The sequence below is a fragment of the Triticum aestivum genome, chromosome 3A (assembly GCF_018294505.1).
Source record: "Triticum aestivum cultivar Chinese Spring chromosome 3A, IWGSC CS RefSeq v2.1, whole genome shotgun sequence".
Taxonomy (NCBI): Eukaryota; Viridiplantae; Streptophyta; class Magnoliopsida; order Poales; family Poaceae; genus Triticum; species Triticum aestivum.
Window position 1 is genome coordinate 704,027,558 of NC_057800.1, and position 17,847 is coordinate 704,045,404.

Here is a 17,847-nt window from a genome sequence, read left to right on the forward strand (position 1 = left end):
CACGGTATCTAAACCCTATTACGGTTCTATCGTCCTGGAAGAGTTAAGGTGTGATATAATTTGCATCATGATGTCTGTGGAGACTATGAACCTACTAGATACGGTTATATGGAGAGTTAAGGTGGGACATGAGTGCATCACGATGTCTAAGGATGCAATCTAATAGATCGTTCTATCAAGTAGTTGGGCCATAGTTTCTTACCACAAAAATTGCTGCATATGCAGCAGCACCGACTATTAGAAATCCATCAATCCACATGTGGTGTGGAATGAATTCCACTCCCATTCCTTGGAGTTGACATGTTCACATCATCACATGGCAAAGAATGACTTAAGAACACCTAGACGGGGGTATGTCCAATGCTCCATGGAGACAATGGTACTCGGAGGCGGCCATCATGCATTTAGGCTTTGGGAACTCTGATCATAGGCCTCTTATATTGGATACAAAATATCATAGAGAAGATCCAGAAAGCGTTGTTTTTATGTTTCCATTCCTTTGTTTGAGGGTAGTGTAAGTCTCGCCCAGTGGCCACAGAGAGAAAAAGGCAAAAAAAAAAAGAGGAAAAGGAAAAAAAGATATAGCGACGCCTGAGAGATTCGAACTCTCGCGGGGAAACCCCATGTACTTAGCAGGCACACGCCTTAACCACTCGGCCAAAGCGTCACTTGGTGACTCCAACATGTTCCGCCCATATCTATACCGTACATTTGGTTCCAAAAGGACTGGCAGCCTGGCACCGTGGCACGGTATCGAAACCCTTTTTTTTTTCCGAGTAGTATCTAAACCCTACTCGCCCCACTCCCCAACCCCAGACACCACAGCCAGCAATCAGACCATGGACGGCGGCGGCGGCGGCGGCGGGCGGCCAGCGCTCCAGCCTGCGGCGGCCGGAGGAGGGGCGTCGGGCCCGGACGAGCCCCGCGACGCGCGCGTGGTACGGGAGCTCCTCCGCTCCATGGGGCTCGGCGAGGGCGAGTACGAGCCGCGCGTCGTGCACCAGTTCCTCGACCTCGCCTACCGCTACGCCGGGGACGTGCTCGGCGACGCCCAGGTCTACGCCGACCACGCCGGCAAGCCCCAGCTCGACGCCGACGACGTCCGCCTCGCCATCCAGGCCAAGGTCAACTTCTCCTTCTCCCAGCCGCCGCCCCGCGAGGTAAGACCGCCACCACCACAAACCCTAGTTTCTATCTGTGTCTTCCTTCAATTCGGATTGGTCACCAGATCCTACGAACTGGTGCACAACGCGCAATTAACTCTGGTACTTACCTTCAATTGGTGTTTGACGAGGAGAAGGGGCCACATTAAACCCTAGATCAGGGGGAGTAGTGCTGTGAACTTCAACCGGGGAAATAATAGCCATAACAGAGGATGCGCAGATGTATTGCGGAAGGAACAAAAACTGATCTGTGCTTTTGAGATTTCAGTTAATTGCTGGGTCTTGGCTGAGAGATATTTTTGGGGAAAATTTAATTTCAGATGAGGGTGGATACTGGATTAATTGGATGTGTTCCCCAATAAGAACACATCAAAGCCCCAGATATGGTGGTTGGTCAGAAGCCGCCATTCGTGACGCACGCAGAGATTGCGGTTTCGAGTCCTCGAACTCGTGACGAGATGCCGTTTTGTCCACACTTGTACATGTCCGAGGGACCAACATATCAGTCAATGCTGTACTGAAATTATTATAATTAAAACATATGATTCGAACCCAGATTCATCTCAAGTAGCAGTACTCTAGCACTCTACCACTTATACCAAGATGACAACTTATCCCTTAGGAAGCTGGAATTGAATCTGGTGGGGTAGCCAGGGCGTGCCGACATTTGGCCTGAGATGCAGCTAACCACTTGCCCTGAGAAAGAAATAATAATAATAAAAATCTACGCCTGAGAGATTCGAACTCTTGCAGAGAAACCACATGTACCTAGCAGGCCCACGCGTCAACCACTTGGCCAAAGCGTCTGTTGGTGTTATCATGACCTTCTGGAGCTACATAGTAGTATCTCTTTTGGTCCAAAAGTAGGTTTTGATATCTAAACCCGATTTGTTCCCCAAAACCCCATCAGCTATAGCAGATCATGCAAGCAAAGTCCAGGTGGGGCATAAGGTTGACATTCAATTTAGTCCATGTCTTGTTAGGAATGTTCAGCTGAGCCCATGTCTTGTTTGGAAAGTAGACTGTGTATCTACTTAAGGGTCCAAAAACTCAGGAAACATGCACAAGTAGTTCCATATACACAATGTAAGCGTTGAGAATCAAATACAAAATAAATGCCCTCTTCTGTTAGTGCAGTGATGCTGATTGTACTGTAGCAGCTGTCCTACCGTTGGAATTGGAAACAAGATACTCGGTTTCTTTTTTAGTTACCTTTACTCTTAAGATATATTATGTGTGTTATTGATAACTTTCATTGGATTTGACCCTCTTTATGGGTCAACTCAAATAATTGCATAGAAGGGAAAGCATCTGTTAGGTCCTCTAGACCGGAGGATATTCCTGTGGCCAGGAGGCATTTGAGGGCTGGCAAGGAGGCACCATAGCCAGTGCACATAAGAAAGGCAACGGGATATCAGGGAATAGAGATGAAGGCGATCTATACTCTAAGCACTACTTACAAAACTAATGCTGCATGAAAAAACTGTTATGGTTATGGCGTAGAAATAGAGCAAACCAACACTGAAAGAATGAAGGTATTGAAGAAGAAAAAGGCATGGCTAAATTCCAAGTAAAGAGAGGAACATGGCACAAGAAGCTTACCACCAAAGTGAGGACCAAAGGTTGCTGCTGTGTAGCACGAAGCCAGGAATGCAGACAATCTGAAGTGAGCGGCCATCCAAGGCTTTACTTACAGAAAGGGATCATTGTGAATCCATTGCAGAGTAGAGAGAAATAAGCCACCGAGAAAAATAAATAAAAAATTCGACGCCTGAGAGATTCGAACTCTCGCGGGGGAACCCCATGTACTTAGCAGGCACACGCCTTAACCACTCGGCCAAAGCGTCTCTTGTTTCTAAATTATGTTTAACATTTACTTTCAGAGCTAAACCTGATTCTCTCCATTCGGGCGATGGCACCTTTCCTAGTAGCCTGCCATTAGGGCCAAGACGAGTCCATTATCCTTTAGGAAGTTGGAATCGACCGAACTTTTGCCAGTTTGATGGGTGACCTGGGAGTGTCGAGATTTAAATCCACCCGGGTGCAGCTATAAGCAGATGATGCAAGGAGAGTCCAGTTGGGCAGAAGTTTGACGAGCTATAATTCAATTTACCCCATGTCTTGTTAGGAGTGTTCAGCTGAGCCCATGTCTTATTTGAAAAATCGAATGCTTATGCTCAAGGGTCCAAAATGTTATGAATCATGTGCAACTATTTCCATGTACACAATGTAAAGAATCAAGCAAGAAATAGATACCCTCTTCTGTTAGTGCAGTGATGCTGCTGATACTGTGGCAGGCGTCTTACTGTTGGACTTAAAAACAGAACACTCAGTTTCTTTATTAGGAGGCTTTACTCTTTAGATATATTATGTGTATTATTGATAACTTTCGTTAGATTTGGACACTCTTCACTGGTCAAAGTCAAATAATCACATAGAAGGGATATCAGGGCATCTGTTAGAGCCTCTAGACTGGAGGGTATGCCTGTGGCCAGGAGGTGCTCTGACAAGGTATCGGCAAGAAGGCACCAAAGCCAGCGCAGAATCAGAAAGGTGACGGGGTAGTGGGGAATAGAGATTAGAGGAAGACTCCTTTGCTGATAAATTGCATCAGTTACCGCAGCTAGGGGATCTTTATATAGGCAACTCAAGACTAGTGCCCTGGGCGAGTACAAACTTGAACTGCTGCAGAACGTGACTGCTGCTGGTTCTGTTGAAATGACTCTCATCTTAGGGAACAAAATATCATTTCCTTAATACAGAACTCTTACTGTAGCATATTCTGACTCAGGTGTGGCTGTTGTGGCCTGTGGGCTTCCTCCTCTGGTACGGAGTTCCCCACATAACATTCCGTAATGACGGTTACCTACCAATTCACTAATACACTGGTGCCGCACTCCCACACCCTCCAATTCCTCGGGAACAGGGTAATCCATGGCTAGATTTATAGGAAAACATGAAACAGACAGGGTATGATTCTTAATGTGTATGAGGCTGGCATCTCAAGATATACCTAAAATGTTGATGAATAATGTCAGGTAGTACAAAGATATTAGAGATTGTGGGTCGTCCACAAGGGTACTCGTGTGTTGGCTGCTAAGATATACCTAAAAAAGATATTGCGTATGTGGATAAAGGCTATGAACAACTCTTTTGGTTATGCTTTGAAGTCAATAAGTGCCTGTTTTATCGTTTGCCTGGAAATTCTAAGTTGACACAAAGTACTCTATATGCATAGGTGGGCTGACAAGTCATTTTTCTGATGTCGCAGGTTCTACTCGAGCTGGCACGCAGCCGGAACAAAATCCCGCTGCCCAAGTCCATTGCTCCACCCGGCTCGATTCCACTGCCACCTGAGCAGGACACCTTGCTGAGCCAGAACTACCAACTCCTACCTGCATTGAAGCCGCCAACTCAGACCGAGGAAGCAGAAGATGAGGAAGAGGGCGCCAACGCAGACGCGGCCAATGCTAACCCAAACTCCTCGCAGGATCAGAGGGGCAACGAGCAGCAGCAGCAGCCTCAGAGCCAGAGCCAGGGCCAGAGGGTTTCTTTCCAGCTTAACGCCGTGGCCGCCGCAGCTGCAAAGCGTCCTCGAATGACGATTGATCAGCTGAACATGGGCTGACTGGCTGTTGTAGATCGTTGGCTGGTCCCTGGTACTCTGTGTCATTGTGTCATTGCTGTTGTAGATCGTTGGCTGATCCCTGGGATCGCTCTTTCTGGCCATCACCCTCCAATTTCACCATTCAGATTGTTCAAAAAAGTAATAATTCACCATGAGAAACGCTGATGCTTGAGGAAAGGGAGCAGCCTTGCAAATAAGTGTGTGTTGTAGCCGTGCACCCCAGGTTGATTTGTTTCTGTCCATTGTTGTCAACTTGGTTTGTTTTGTAGATTATATTTACTTGTCGAACTTGAGCTGTTCCATTGCTGTTTCTGAATACCAAATCAGTGTTCCTATTGTGATTGTCTTCCTAATATGCTCTTGGTGGGATGTGATGTGACGCACATTTGGTGGTTAAATTGAGGACCAAAAGATATAGAGGGAGAAAAACAGAGAGAGAGCTGTAGTGTTAAATGCATATGCACAAATTTAGCTGTTTTCTTTATCAGAGTTGGCTTTCTTGTCAGGGGGAGGTGTCTGGATGGGGTGACCGTCTGTGCCTGTACTGTGATGAAGTGGTAAGAGTAAATCCACACCTCAAAAATACCAGCCCGTCTAGCTCAGTTGGTAGAGCGCAAGGCTCTTAACCTTGTGGTCGTGGGTTCGAGCCCCACGGTGGGCGTTCCATTTTTATTTTCTTTTCCTTTTTTTCTTTGGAGGAATCGATTGCCATTTGCAGTTCAGAAAATGCTGTGCTGGCCATTGCGTTCAGCCCCTAACTAAAAGGGCACCGATACGCGCCGGGGCGCCGGCCGAAACGTTTCGGCCGGTCGCACGCTAGCCGTACGATCAGCCCGTCTTAAGCCATTGGATCCTTATCCACCAGGTCATCTTCTTCCTTCCTTGTTTCTCCTCCGCGCGTAGGTTGCCGTCTGGCAGTCGCCTCTCTCCCACGCGCCCCGCAACAGCTGTTCCTGCCCTCTCCTCCTTGCCTCGCCCCCGCGAGGCTCACCGCCGACGCGGGCCACGCGACTCCGACGAGAGCTCACGGATTGCAGCAAAAACCAACGCCTTCACGTCTTCGGCGAGACCTCGCCATGCCATCCGCTCGCCCCAGTTCCAGTCGCCCCCCTCCTCCCTGCCTCCCCCAGCATCTATGGCCGCCATCTTCCAAAACCGCCCCCGCATCTCGCCGTTGCAGCTTGGCGCCCCAATCCTATTCGGCGAAACTCATCGTGGTCACCGTCGTCGGGTACCATTTCACCTTGGTAGCAAAAAGCTCGGTGGTCGAAGCTTTTTTCTTGTCGGTTGCAACAAATGAGGACGTTCGCCGTCGTCGCCGCAGAAACCAAATCACACGATGCAGCAAATCACATGCCCGCTTCCAGCTCTAGTTTTGACGGTTGCAACAAATCATGTGCTCCGTTGCCGTCGCCGCAGAAAAACACTCCGGCAATGCAGCAAAAACGTCAGTTGGTTCCAGCTCTAGCTTAGCCGGTTGTAGCAAAACAAAAGGCAGGTTCTAGCTCTGACTCTGCCCAGTGCCACATGGTTTGCTTCGAGCCACCTCCTGGTCGCTAGGTCCGCCGGTCACCGTGGTAACAAAAAAGCTCGCCGTTAGTAGCTTTTGCATTGTCGGTTGTAACAAAATGACGAAGTCCGCCGTCGTCGCCGCAGAAAACACTTCGGGCGATGCAGCAAAACCGCATACTGGTTCCAGCTCTAGATTTGTCGATTGTAGCAAAACCAGATGCTGGTTCCAACATCTCTGCGTTTCACGGTTGTGCCCGTCGCCTTGCAAGGTATGCAGCTCGCCGTCGGAGCAGGAGGGGAGCCGCGGCGTCCAGGGTCGCCATGAGCGCGGCCGCCGCGGAGATGAATGGGGACGAGATGGCCGTCGTGGTGGCGGCGGAGGCTGAGACCATGGATGCGCAAGTGTGTGTGCCTAGGGATGGAGCAGTTTGGGGGAGGGTCCTCTAGCGGTGAGCGGAGCTAGGGCCGACGAGGGCCATGGCGGAGGAGCGCGAGCAGCTGCTTGCGGTGAGGAAGACGAAGGCTGTGGTGGGGAGACGAGGAAAGTTCCTGGATGGATAATAAAGTGGTTGCGGGCCCGTAAGAAACAGGTTGGTTGGCTATGCGCAAAGAGTGGGCGACGCCAGGCTGGCGTGCGACGGATCCGCGTGCGACCGGCCGAGCGCTTCAGCCGGCGCACCGGCTCTAAACGTTTCCCTAACTAAAACCAAGGGGAAGCCACTCCAGTTTATTTACTTCAATTTACAGCGCCAACTTCTAATTTGAACACAGAAGATGAACTGAGCTGTGCAAAGCCGTATTTTACTGCACGTAACTATATTATTCACGCCAAACGCATTTCACATTTTGACTGTTCCCTCGGCTATCAAAGCCACGCCAACTCCAGGTCCCCGAGGCCACCATGGCCGTCGCCGTCTCCTCCCAGTCCGAGCAGCTCCTCCAGATCATCAGCCTCAGTCCCCGGTGCACCGAAATGCTGACCGCCCAAGCCGTCGGCGCCGCTCCACGGGCTCATCATGAAGCCCAGCTCGATGCCCTCCAGATCAAGGTCGATCGAGCCGATCGACAGGCAGTCCCCCAGCTGATCCTCCTCGGCGACGTGCTCCGGCGCCGCACGCCCCTGCTCGTGGAAACCCTCTGCTACCGCCAGCACCGTGTTGGTGCACCGCAGCGCCTTGGTCCGTATCGGACTGCTGCTCGTGCCCTCGGGCGGGGCCTGCGCCTCGCCGCCGGCCTGCGGCGGCAGCGGCGGCTTGGCCTGCGGGTGGTTCGAGCAGCCGGCGCCGTGGGACTGCAGCATCCTCTTGCTCAGGGTGGTGTTCCAGTAGTTCTTGATCTCATTGTCTGTTCGCCCCGGCAGCCGCCCCGCGATCAGCGACCACCTGCCACGGGCCACGTCAACTGTTATCACATGCTGACCCTGAATTAGTAAGCACTTGCAATTGATTAGCAGTAGCGAATTCTAGCTGGCCCTATTTACTTGCGCCTGACAAGGTTTGCTGCAGCTTCTGCATATGTGACAGTCTGACAGAGTGCGTGGTTGTTGTAGGTCAGAGCCTTTTCAAGTCATGGTGTAGATCGATTAGCAGTGGTTGTTGTGCCAAATCCGGGAGGGAGTGGCATTTCGTTCTAGACCTAGCGCCATGGGAGCCTTTTCAAGTTATGGTGTAGATTGTTGTAGTAGATCAGAGTGGTTGTGCATGCATGCATGCATGAATGAATGCATGTCATCATCAACTTTGCTGACCGAATAACTCGTTTACCTCTTGGGGCTAGGGACACGCATTCAGGCTGTCAGCAAGAGGTTGTTCTTTTCTTCGGGCATGGCTGAATTGGGAACATGCACGCTGACTGATATGGATAGTAGGTGTGTACAGGTGATCATGATAACTGGATCCTATATTCATTTAGCAGGCATTGGCCTACTTTGTCTGATCATACATCTCTCTCTGTCTCCCATGTAGGGAAAAGGAAAATGAAATTCCAACGGAAAGGTATTAGCATGACCTTGGTGTTTATTACTAATACTAAATTTTGTCAAGCAAGTGTGACTAATTAATACTCCTCCACGACCAAAGACCGACTTGTACATCTTCGTTCACACTATATACTACGTATTACATTAGGAATATGCATGTAAATGCAAGTGTAAGTGTAAGTGTAAGTAAACAACAATATACAATGCTTGATCATCTACACAACGGAAAATGTGCACGATGCAAATGAAAGGAAAACAACATAGATGTGCACCTGTTGCCTAGGAGCCCGTGGAGCCTGACGATGAGCTCCTCTTCGTCGTTGGAGATGTTGCCTCTCTTGATCCCCGGCCGGAGGTAGTTGAGCCACCGCAGCCGGCAGCTCTTACCGCAGCGATTCAGCCCTGCACACAACATCTCACACGCCGTTAACAACTCAACACGACCATCTCGAGCTATGCTAAACTAGTGATGTCCCCCTGCCCTCTCTCTTGCCGCATTCCTTGTTTCAGCCACCTGGCTTCTTCAAGCATACGCACACATACACTCTTTGTTTCAGTTGCAATGGCTAGAAAGAGCTTGGAGGAGAGATCGGTCAACTAAGAGAAAATCGCACGCACTCACTCAGTTAAGATACTATATTTTACTTGTTTAAAAAACTGATATCACTCATTACAAAAATATTGATTTCACTAGTTTCAGAAAACACATTACACTCATTTAAAAAAATTAGATTTCACTCATTTCACACATTTCTAGAAAACATGTTACACTCACTTAAAAAATATACATTTCACTATTATGAGAAAACACATTATGCCCACTCGATTGAAATACTCCTATATTTCAATCGTTTCAAAAACTGATTTCACTCATTACAAAATATATTTTAAAAACTAATTTCATTGTGTATTTCCGACAAAATTGAAACGTATTTCACTGATCACAAATATCAGTATCAAACACTAAAATAAGCAGTTCCACACAAAATATATTGAGTGAAATATGTTAATTTAAATGTTGAAAAATTAACGTGTTTGAAATATATCCAAGAATGACCTTGTTCTAAAGGTCTTTGCGCTACTAACTCAAATATATAAATTATTTCAAAAACAAAATTATAACTTGAAAGATATGAATGATTAAAATTGTCATGGGGTGAATAAAATGATGTTTTGTTGCTGGGAGAGGAGAGAGTGAATGTGTCATAACCTGTATCCATGTGAAAGAAAAATAGAAGGATAGGACAATGCATGCTACCTTTATCTGTCAATGGTGGAACACATAAGAGAGATATGCCAACACTTAAAGCCAGAAAAAGATGTCAAATACGTGCAACTGTATTGGGATACACACCATGTGGCTGAACCCATTGGGTGTGCGTCGCCGGTAGCTCCGGGTGCCGGTAAAAGTGACTTTGCGAGTTCTCTAGGCCGTTACCATTTGACCTTGTTCTAAGATGAACTCCATCGGGTGTACAATTATTGGTTACAGCGAATCCCTGGCTTCTCGGCCCATATCATCACAATCGAGCACATTTTAGTTTGTTCATTGAACTTTATAGTCGCTACCATTCAAAATTCTTTAGTGCAACATTTGGAGCATAATAATTTGTTGAACTAATAAATTCGATCTAACGTTTCACCGCAGCTAGCATAAAAACGTGTGCCAATTAATAAACCCGATTTAACATTTCAGCGAGATCGAGTTGCTATTAGAACATATACGTCGAAACAGACCAGTGAATTGAAACATACGATGCTATGCTTCCCATGGTGGCATACATGCACGATAACCACAACTGTTACATCATTACGACTTAGTGGATCCATCTTATTTGCCCGTCACCATAGTGGATCCATCTTATTTGCCCGTCACCTTAGTGGATGCTTCCTGGTGGAGCTTTGAGCAGGTTTTCGCGCGACGGCGGGATGCGGGGCGGAAGGCGCACCGGGAACAGGGCCTTCTCTTCTGCGGCAGCTGGAGCGCTGCCACCGCATCCTCCTATTCCTAGCAGATATATAGATATCACGGCCGGCGCAAGCGTCACGTACGAGCTCGTGCCCAAAACTAAGTGGCAATAATACTCACCTGTTCCTGCAGATACTATGTTCGATTCGCCAGTGGATGCACAACGGACCGGCACCGGAGCGACCGATGGCACACGCCCTGCCGAGGCGCGAGGGCAGGTGAAGCCGACGACTCCAAGTAGTATGATCATGGCGCAGATGAGAGCTTTGGGAGCAGCCATGGTTCCTTCCTTGTTTCGTGGGTGGCATCTCAACTAGCTGCTTGACGAAAGCATTTATACAGATACAGCCATGGCGGATCGATCGGAGATGGCAGCACCTCAACGTGGGTCGGTGGGTGTCCACATCCGAAGATTAATTCCTGGCCGACTGCCAAATGATTCAGCGTTGTGATCGGTTGGGCCGGCCGGTTCCCTCTCTACTGGCGTGCGCGTGTCTGTCTTGTACCGTGCAAGAGTACTAGCCGCCGCTTTAAAATCTTGAGATATATAGCTAAGCGTAGAAACAGATCGGGTAAACATCCTTAAAACTCCTAGTAGTAGTGTTAGTTAAAGGCACTAGTAGTGTTAGTTAAAGGTCACACTAATAGTGTAGTGCGTGATCCCCTAAAAAAAGTAGTACGTGAAGCTCGCCGTTAGCTAGTGCAGGGGCACGGAGCAGGTCGATGCATCTCGCCATGGCCGCCGTCGACGATGAGTCCGCAGAGCCTTCGTCCTCGAGCAGCACGAGGGTGTTACATATCAGGTCGTCCACGCCAAATCAAGTAAACTGGTTTCTAAGAGTGCTTGTAATTACCGAAAACCTGGGCGTCCGAGGGAGCATTAGATATGCATGTAGTGCCTTTAGTTAGACTAGTAATAATGTACGTGCAATGCACGTTTATATTAGGTAGGATGTTGGTTGCACGTTATATTAGGTAAGATATATCTATTGCATGTTGCTATTTGGTAAGATATCAATCACTTTTTCGCAGGAATAGTAAGATATTAATTATATGGCAAATTTCAAGGGATAGTGTTGAGTCAAAACGTGTTTATAACCAATGACAGTGATGGGTAATTAGAGCGTTAAACGTGCTTGGTGCTCAACATTGGAACGATTCGAACAGCTAGATAACATGATTTGACGGTCAAGATGGTTTGAATCTGTTCATTTGGGTATTTTTATATTGGTATAGATATAGATATATAAAAAAGCAAATGTAATGCAGGATAGTCGAAAGAAGATGACGCTGGTGATCCTATATTAATGGCGATCCGATGTGAATAGTCGAGAACCACTGCATGTGGCTATTAATCGCCCCTTTATTGGGCCTCGCTAGTGATAGACATGCATGGGTGAGAGGAGCGCAGTTGCATGCAGGTTGGCTGGTTCCATGGAAGAAAATTTCGCTCACGATAATTTAGACCGCTTTGGCCGGGCTGCCTTAGATTCCCTTCAGGAGGAAGTAGGGTTTTGGATGATTCGCTGACTGATCAGTTCTTTTGCTTGCGCCTTCCTCGCCCTCTCTCGTTCTTTCCTCATGTTCGATCAATATTTCCGACGAAGCTCGGCTGCCGCGTTGTGATGGAAACCGGCTTGAATACCGCGGGAGAAAAGTAGGCCAACTTTGATCTCAAATGTTGCTCTGGGGAGAATTCGGACGCCATGAGACGGTAATGAAATTCCTCCCGATGTGTTGCTCGCCTAGTTTAATTAATATAGGTCATTTTCATTCCAGATAAATTTTGTCTTCACGATAGCCTCAAGTCGAATTCAAACTAAGTGAGAAAAATATCAGTCTGGTGAATCACACAATATTTTTCATTTTTCACTCGCAGATTATGGCATTTGTGGGTGTTCAGACAGTGAGTGGAATTGATATGTCATTAACGCAGCACATTGGTCGATTAAAAATATAATAATACCAAGTACGTTGAATTCAAGTCATAGGAACGATATAGATTTCTTATAGATCTGTCTACGAATTGAAGTAAATTGGGAGGTGGACATGCAGGAGCTATATATTGGGTGTGTTTGGTGAGACAGGAAACATGATCAGTGACAATTGAAATAGGTTACTACTATTTGGGTTTATAATTGAAAGTATGCTCTACGAAATAGTTCAGATTGTTCAGCTGGTTTTATACTATGCTTACCGCGGTCATTTGGTTTCAGATGCATATTTATATGATTTGGCTGTATATTTTGGCCATGATTGTATAGTAGAAATGTAAGTCCTAGCCGTTGGACTATTGATATCATGAAATCTTCAGTATATTTTTTCATTAACAGGCTTATGAAATATAGAAGGCGAACTACTTCCCACTTGTGCCAAGAAGTACCGAGTTCGACGCGGCCTCTCTGCATTGCACTGTGTAGGGGTAAAGCTTGCCTTGTATAATATCCTTCCCCAGAACCCACCTGATGTGGGAGCTTCTAACATTGAGTATGTCTAGGCTGATGAACTATGTTTCCAATAGTTACCTTAGATAATTTTGTTACTCTTTGTATATATCAGAATGTTATTCTTACTACTTGCTTTTAGTAATATTGATCTAATTGTCTTTCTTTACCTCTCTCTGCTACCTGCTAGCTATCGTGAATTAATATGACGTTCTTGGATAACTAAAATGATGGCGCAAGGTGAGATGAGTAGAGCAGAAACTATGAACATCGACGAATTGGAGAATTTGATGGCAACGAAGCTAACTTACTATAGATCAATTTACAAAGATCACGAGCAGCGAAGAAAATTGTGCATAATTTTCCGAGTTCCAAAACATATTAAGCAAGTTGACAAGTTATCTTATGAACCAAAAGTTATGTCCATAGGTCCTTATTACCATGGAAATTCTTCCCTGCAGTTTATGGAGAAAGTAAAATGGAACTGCTTAGATTATGTTCTTAAACTGAACTGCGGGAAAAAGTTAGAGGTCTATCTAACAATGATGGAGAGTCTTGAGAAGCAGGCAAGGAGTTGCTATTCTGAGGAAGTTTCTCTGGAAAGTGACATGTTCCTGCGAATGCTCCTGCTTGATGGATGCTTTGTGCTTGTTTATCTAGGTGGAACGAACGACTTAAATTGGTGTGTTAGTGAACAGAATGCATGTGGTAGTAATTATCAGGGGGGAGAACCACTTCAATACACAATAGCACAACCAGAGGAGATTACGGAGCATGCATCAAATGAGGGAACACGTACTGAAAGTATGAGATTGATTGCTGGGACATCATCTGATTTATGTTCAACAGAAAGTGTGGAACTTGGGCATATTAGTACGGGCGAACAATGCTATGATCGGAAGGATCCCGACCAACCCAAATGTGACCCAATTTCTGAATGGCACCACGCCCATGTATTTCGCGACCTACTTCTTCTTGAGAACCAATTACCATTTTCCATTGTGAAGAGAATATATGGGTTACTTGTTGGACACGATGCTGTAGATCTACTTACAGAAAAGGTCCGTAAATATTTAGAACTCAATATTCAGAAGTACACAACAATTGCTCGTAATTTTGATGGGCAAACAGACTTCCACCACTTGCTCCATTTGTGTCATATGTACTTCCGGCCTCAACAAAGGATTCAACCAGAGCAGCATTGTCAAATTAGAAACCGATGGTTGCATCCTCTCACAACTTTGTGGCACACATATTACAAAAGAAGTTATTTCGAAGAGTTGTCTATCAATCAGCAGGCATCTCATATAAGTTCTTGTCAGACACTGAATCGATGGCGACAAGCGGAACAGTATCATGAAGCTGGAATTGAGTTTAAGTGCAAAGAGCACAACAAACATAACCCGCCTTCTCTTCTGGACATAACTTTTGACAAGGGTGAGGTGGAAATTCCATGCTTGCTTATTGATGAAAATACCATTTGCCTCTTCAGGAACTTGGTTGCATTTGAGCAAACATGCTCGCAGTATGGAAATGATGTCACTTCCTATATCGCTTTTATGTCCCAGCTTGTTAGTACCCCCTGTGATGTTGCACTGCTTGCTCGCAAAGGAATAATCCTACACCACATGCGTACTGATGAAGAAGTGTCAACTCTTTTCAGTAAGCTGGGTAAGAATGTGGACTTTGATCAGAACGGTGCACACTATCTTAAATCTGTCTGCCGTATGATGAAAGAGTATTATCAGAATTGTGTAAATAGATGGATGGCCTGGTTGTGGCATAATCATCTAAAAAATCCATGGTTGGTCTTAGTTGTAGTAGCAGCAGCTATCGTTCTTCTCTGCACCATTATCCAATCATTGTTATCCTTGCTTGCGTATTTGGATCAGACAACGGGTACTAATTAGGCAACCAGCTAGGTGGGCACTTGTTTCCCAACCCATCAGAAGACAGTCTACTTCTGGATATCTTAATAGAAGGTTAATTGTTTCTATGTTTTCCGTCGACAGGTTCCACACAATTTATAAACATTGGGTTGGACACTAATGTACTCCTCCAGGCATAAGAACAATGGTGCCCATACCCTGATTGGAAATCATTTGTTAGTGCCTCATCAAGTTGTTTTTTTGCCATATAGTAACAGATTTTTTTGCATATCTTATTTATGTAGGAGAGCTACATCGGTATTCATCAAGATAGAAAGAGTTCTAGAACCCCATAAGTAAGGCACGACCGAATAAAGCGAAAGCACAATATTCTAAGCAACATGAAAAGACCTAAGGACTGCTACTACCAAGAAACTTCACGTGGGTGGCCATCCATGACCCAATGAATGCCCTTCTCACCTGGCCACCACCAAGGAACCCTGGCTGATAGCTACAACTTATAAGGGCATTTATAACCATTGTTTTAAATCGAGCTATAGCACGCTATAGCATTTACAAAAGGTCTTGCGCTAAGAGACATTGGTCCAAACAAATGAATAAACATTTTAAATAGCGTGCTATAGCTCCGCTATAGCACGCTATAGCGTTTACAAGAGGTTCACCGCTAAGAGGCTTAGCGCGCTATTTAAAACTATGTTTCTAACCAATCCCCTAAAAGTTAGTGTAGTATCCGGTGGCGGTGGTCGCACCTAGCCGATCCCTAAAGTTAGTGGAGTAAAAACAAAATTGTCTTGTTAGGCCAAAATTAAATCTGCTTAAATTTTTAACACGTATAGACGCACACGCCAACTGCAAAAAAAGTTGGTGCAGCTGATTGTCGCACTTCCATCTATGCATAGGACAGAAGACAAATTTTAATTACCGAACTGACTACTCATCTCTCCTCAAACTGAATAAAAGTGCACTGATGATGGGCATATCTTTCCCTGATTAAGAGGTTCAAATTGTTGCAAAAGAAAAGTGAAAATCGACACACCTGATTGAACATGAACGTCCAAAAATACAGCTGCAAATACTCTAGGATAAGGGCACAAGCATGGCGTGGTACATTATTTGTCCAGTTACGGCAGGTGTACGAACTTATAATTCTGATTTTATGAAACTGGCCAATCTAAAACAAATTTCTACCGATCCAGAAAGCCCGACCAGTCTGAAACTAATTAAAAGAAAAAAAATACATATGCATCAGTACAAAGGGAGTTCTGTTTACAACTGCACATGGAAAACCCTTTCTTCTTCTGAATTCACAATTCAGTGATCGTCATACACATTTGCTCTCTTGAAGCCAATCCCTTAAAGCCACGAGTTGAGCACACTTTGTTGATCTGCCACCACTGAATGATCTCCAACCTGAAACACCACCACGAAGTCTCCCTTAGTATCATAGCCAGACTACCTTTGATGAAAAAAAAAATCCCAGGAATCATGGAACAGAACAACAAACAACATTGATCCTGCACCAAATCGAACTATTGAATGGTGTAATCAGTGTCACGTGTGCAGACCAATTAAATTCGACTAATATATGATTTATGCAAAAACAAAAAATCATAGAGATCAATAGAAGTAACTCACTTGAAGGCCAATACCTCATTTGGGGAAAACATCCTAACGGAGATCAGATTTAGTCGGGTTAACACCATGTTATCAGTACTATAATGTGCACAATTCTTACTTATTTAATATTTGATATACCTACTTAGCACTAATCCATGCTGGCCATGAACAATTCATCCATAATCTAGAAAAGCAACACCACGGAAAATTGCTCTGCCTAATTTTTCTGTCCACCACCAGCACAGGGGCTCGGCACCGAGTGGCGGCTGGGCTGGCTGCGATCCAGCAACCACAGGAAAGAGAGAAATACAAGTTGAATCGATTCACAAGTACACTTGCTAGACGATCTACTACACAGATCCAAAAAGAACTACTCCAACCATTAGTTATGAGTTGCCACATCTAGCGAAATAAATACACAGATCCATTCAGAGGAAAGGAGGAGTACGGCGCATCGCACATGGATGAGTAGCCGTGCGGGCAGCAACAGGAAGACACGGCCTCGACGCACGGGAGGATATCAATGGCCTCGACGTACGGGGAGGAAGGTGGCCGTCGGTCAGCACGCTGTGAGCGCAGCCGCCGCTGCACGCATGTGGTGAGCGGAGTCACACCCCATCGGCTCGCGGCATCGGGCTGTGTGGGCGCTCCCCGCCACTGTCTGCGTGCTCCTGTGGCTCGTTGCTTGGGCAGTGGAGTTGCTGATGCATGATGGCCGGCTGGATCAGTTGGACGCGATCGGGAGTTGGGGGAGGGAAAGGGAGGAGCGGCGGCTCAAGGTTGCTGCAGACCTGTTCTTCTCGATCTGGGTCATATGGAAAGAAGGGTCGCGATCCGAAGAAAAAAGGGATGAGTTGCGGGCGGACCGCCGGGATGGGTGACGCGGAGCGCTCGGACAATTGGCAGACAAGCGCGTTGCTCGGCAGAACATTTAATCTGAGACGTTGATCTAGATGACAAACTATTGGCATAATATAAGCCATGGTGGCATTTTTTTCAAAAGAGCCTAAGAATAAGAAAAAAACGGAGGGCACAGTCCCCACCGGAGCAGCAACCCTTTTTTTCTTTCCCTTTTTTCCTAGTAGCTAGTGTTGTGTTTGGTTTGCTTGGAGCCTGAATAAATCAATATAGTCTGTTGCCTCGAGAGTGACAACACATAAAACTATTTTATCTCTTCATTAGCTTCACACCTTATCATGTATCATATGTCATTCAAAATATAACATTTCTGCTTCCACCAGACATAGGGAGCTAGCGAACATTGAATTGAACCACATGGATGTTGGGATTCACATATTTCTTTCACAAAAAGAAATAAATATATTACTTATGCATGGTGGATGGATAGCCAATGCAGCCACCATCCTTTCCTTGTTTAAGAGCATTGTATTTTTGTCATAGCTCAATATATTCAGTCCGCATACCTGTAGCCTGCTTCTCATTCCTTCTACTTGTGGTAGTTCGTCGAAATAGTTCCATCCATGGACGAAACTCTAGATAATGAGAGAAATCATGTTTTTTGAGAAGTTTGATACGTGCAATGCTACTTGGAATGGAAGGCACCCAGGAACAGTCAGCTTCCACATGTTGAAATGTTTTCGGGTTATCATGGAGTAGTCGGGCGTCTACTTCTTGCTGGGCTGGCAA

At 45.9% G+C, this 17,847-nt stretch overlaps 3 protein-coding genes and 3 non-coding genes across 8 annotated transcripts; 3 read left to right on the forward strand and 3 right to left on the reverse strand.

Moving 5' to 3' along the window:
• Nucleotides 1-585: 585 nt before the first annotated feature.
• TRNAS-GCU (transfer RNA serine (anticodon GCU)) lies at nt 586-667 on the reverse strand. The gene has a single exon. It is a non-coding gene; the product is annotated as a tRNA-Ser (tRNA).
• Nucleotides 668-798: 131 nt separating this feature from the next.
• Nucleotides 799-5,128, forward strand: LOC123063359 (transcription initiation factor TFIID subunit 9). The gene is made up of 2 exons (XM_044487121.1): nt 799-1,160; nt 4,435-5,128. Exons 1-2 carry the CDS (start codon nt 840-842, stop codon nt 4,789-4,791), a joined length of 678 nt encoding a protein of 225 aa, XP_044343056.1. The 5' UTR covers nt 799-839; the 3' UTR covers nt 4,792-5,128.
• TRNAS-GCU (transfer RNA serine (anticodon GCU)) lies at nt 2,929-3,010 on the reverse strand. Its single transcript has one exon. It is a non-coding gene; the product is annotated as a tRNA-Ser (tRNA).
• Nucleotides 5,129-5,379: 251 nt separating the features above from the next.
• On the forward strand, nt 5,380-5,452 carry TRNAK-CUU (transfer RNA lysine (anticodon CUU)). The gene has a single exon. It is a non-coding gene; the product is annotated as a tRNA-Lys (tRNA).
• A 1,714-nt stretch (nt 5,453-7,166) lies between these two features.
• LOC123059287 (transcription factor MYB1) lies at nt 7,167-10,628 on the reverse strand. Of its 2 annotated transcripts, XM_044481887.1 has the most exons (3): nt 10,371-10,628; nt 8,554-8,683; nt 7,167-7,685 (listed from the first exon to the last, which is right to left on the reverse strand). In XM_044481887.1, the coding sequence occupies exons 1-3, from the start codon at nt 10,528-10,530 to the stop codon at nt 7,169-7,171; spliced, it is 807 nt and encodes a 268-aa protein (XP_044337822.1). In that variant the 5' UTR covers nt 10,531-10,628; the 3' UTR covers nt 7,167-7,168. The 2 variants fall into 2 exon arrangements, 1 of the variants encoding a protein (XP_044337822.1); XR_006427404.1 differs by lacking the exons at nt 7,167-7,685; nt 8,554-8,683 and adding an exon at nt 9,946-10,283 and having other exon boundaries at nt 10,371-10,543.
• A 1,034-nt stretch (nt 10,629-11,662) lies between these two features.
• On the forward strand, nt 11,663-14,808 carry LOC123059288 (UPF0481 protein At3g47200). 2 transcript variants are annotated; one of them, XM_044481890.1, is made up of 3 exons: nt 11,663-11,964; nt 12,565-12,737; nt 12,885-14,808. In XM_044481890.1, the coding sequence occupies exon 3, from the start codon at nt 12,922-12,924 to the stop codon at nt 14,602-14,604; it is 1,683 nt and encodes a 560-aa protein (XP_044337825.1). In that variant the 5' UTR covers nt 11,663-11,964; nt 12,565-12,737; nt 12,885-12,921; the 3' UTR covers nt 14,605-14,808. The 2 variants fall into 2 exon arrangements, with proteins under 2 accessions (XP_044337825.1, XP_044337823.1); XM_044481888.1 differs by having other exon boundaries at nt 12,584-12,737.
• Nucleotides 14,809-17,847: the final 3,039 nt, after the last annotated feature.

Bases quoted from the DNA above. Each gene is read 5' to 3' on its own strand.
- LOC123059287 (XM_044481887.1), bottom strand. From the start codon at position 10,530: ATGGCTGCTCCCAAAGCTCTCATCTGCGCCATGATCATACTACTTGGA. The intron at 8,684-10,370 runs GTGAGTATTATT...TGTTGTGTGCAG, and splicing joins CATAGTATCTGCAGGAACAG to GGCTGAATCGCTGCGGTAAG. The intron at 7,686-8,553 runs GTGCACATCTAT...GGCCCGTGGCAG, and splicing joins CACGGGCTCCTAGGCAACAG to GTGGTCGCTGATCGCGGGGC.
- LOC123063359 (XM_044487121.1), top strand. From the start codon at position 840: ATGGACGGCGGCGGCGGCGGCGGCGGGCGGCCAGCGCTCCAGCCTGCG. The intron at 1,161-4,434 runs GTAAGACCGCCA...CTGATGTCGCAG, and splicing joins CCCAGCCGCCGCCCCGCGAG to GTTCTACTCGAGCTGGCACG.
- LOC123059288 (XM_044481890.1), top strand. From the start codon at position 12,922: ATGATGGCGCAAGGTGAGATGAGTAGAGCAGAAACTATGAACATCGAC.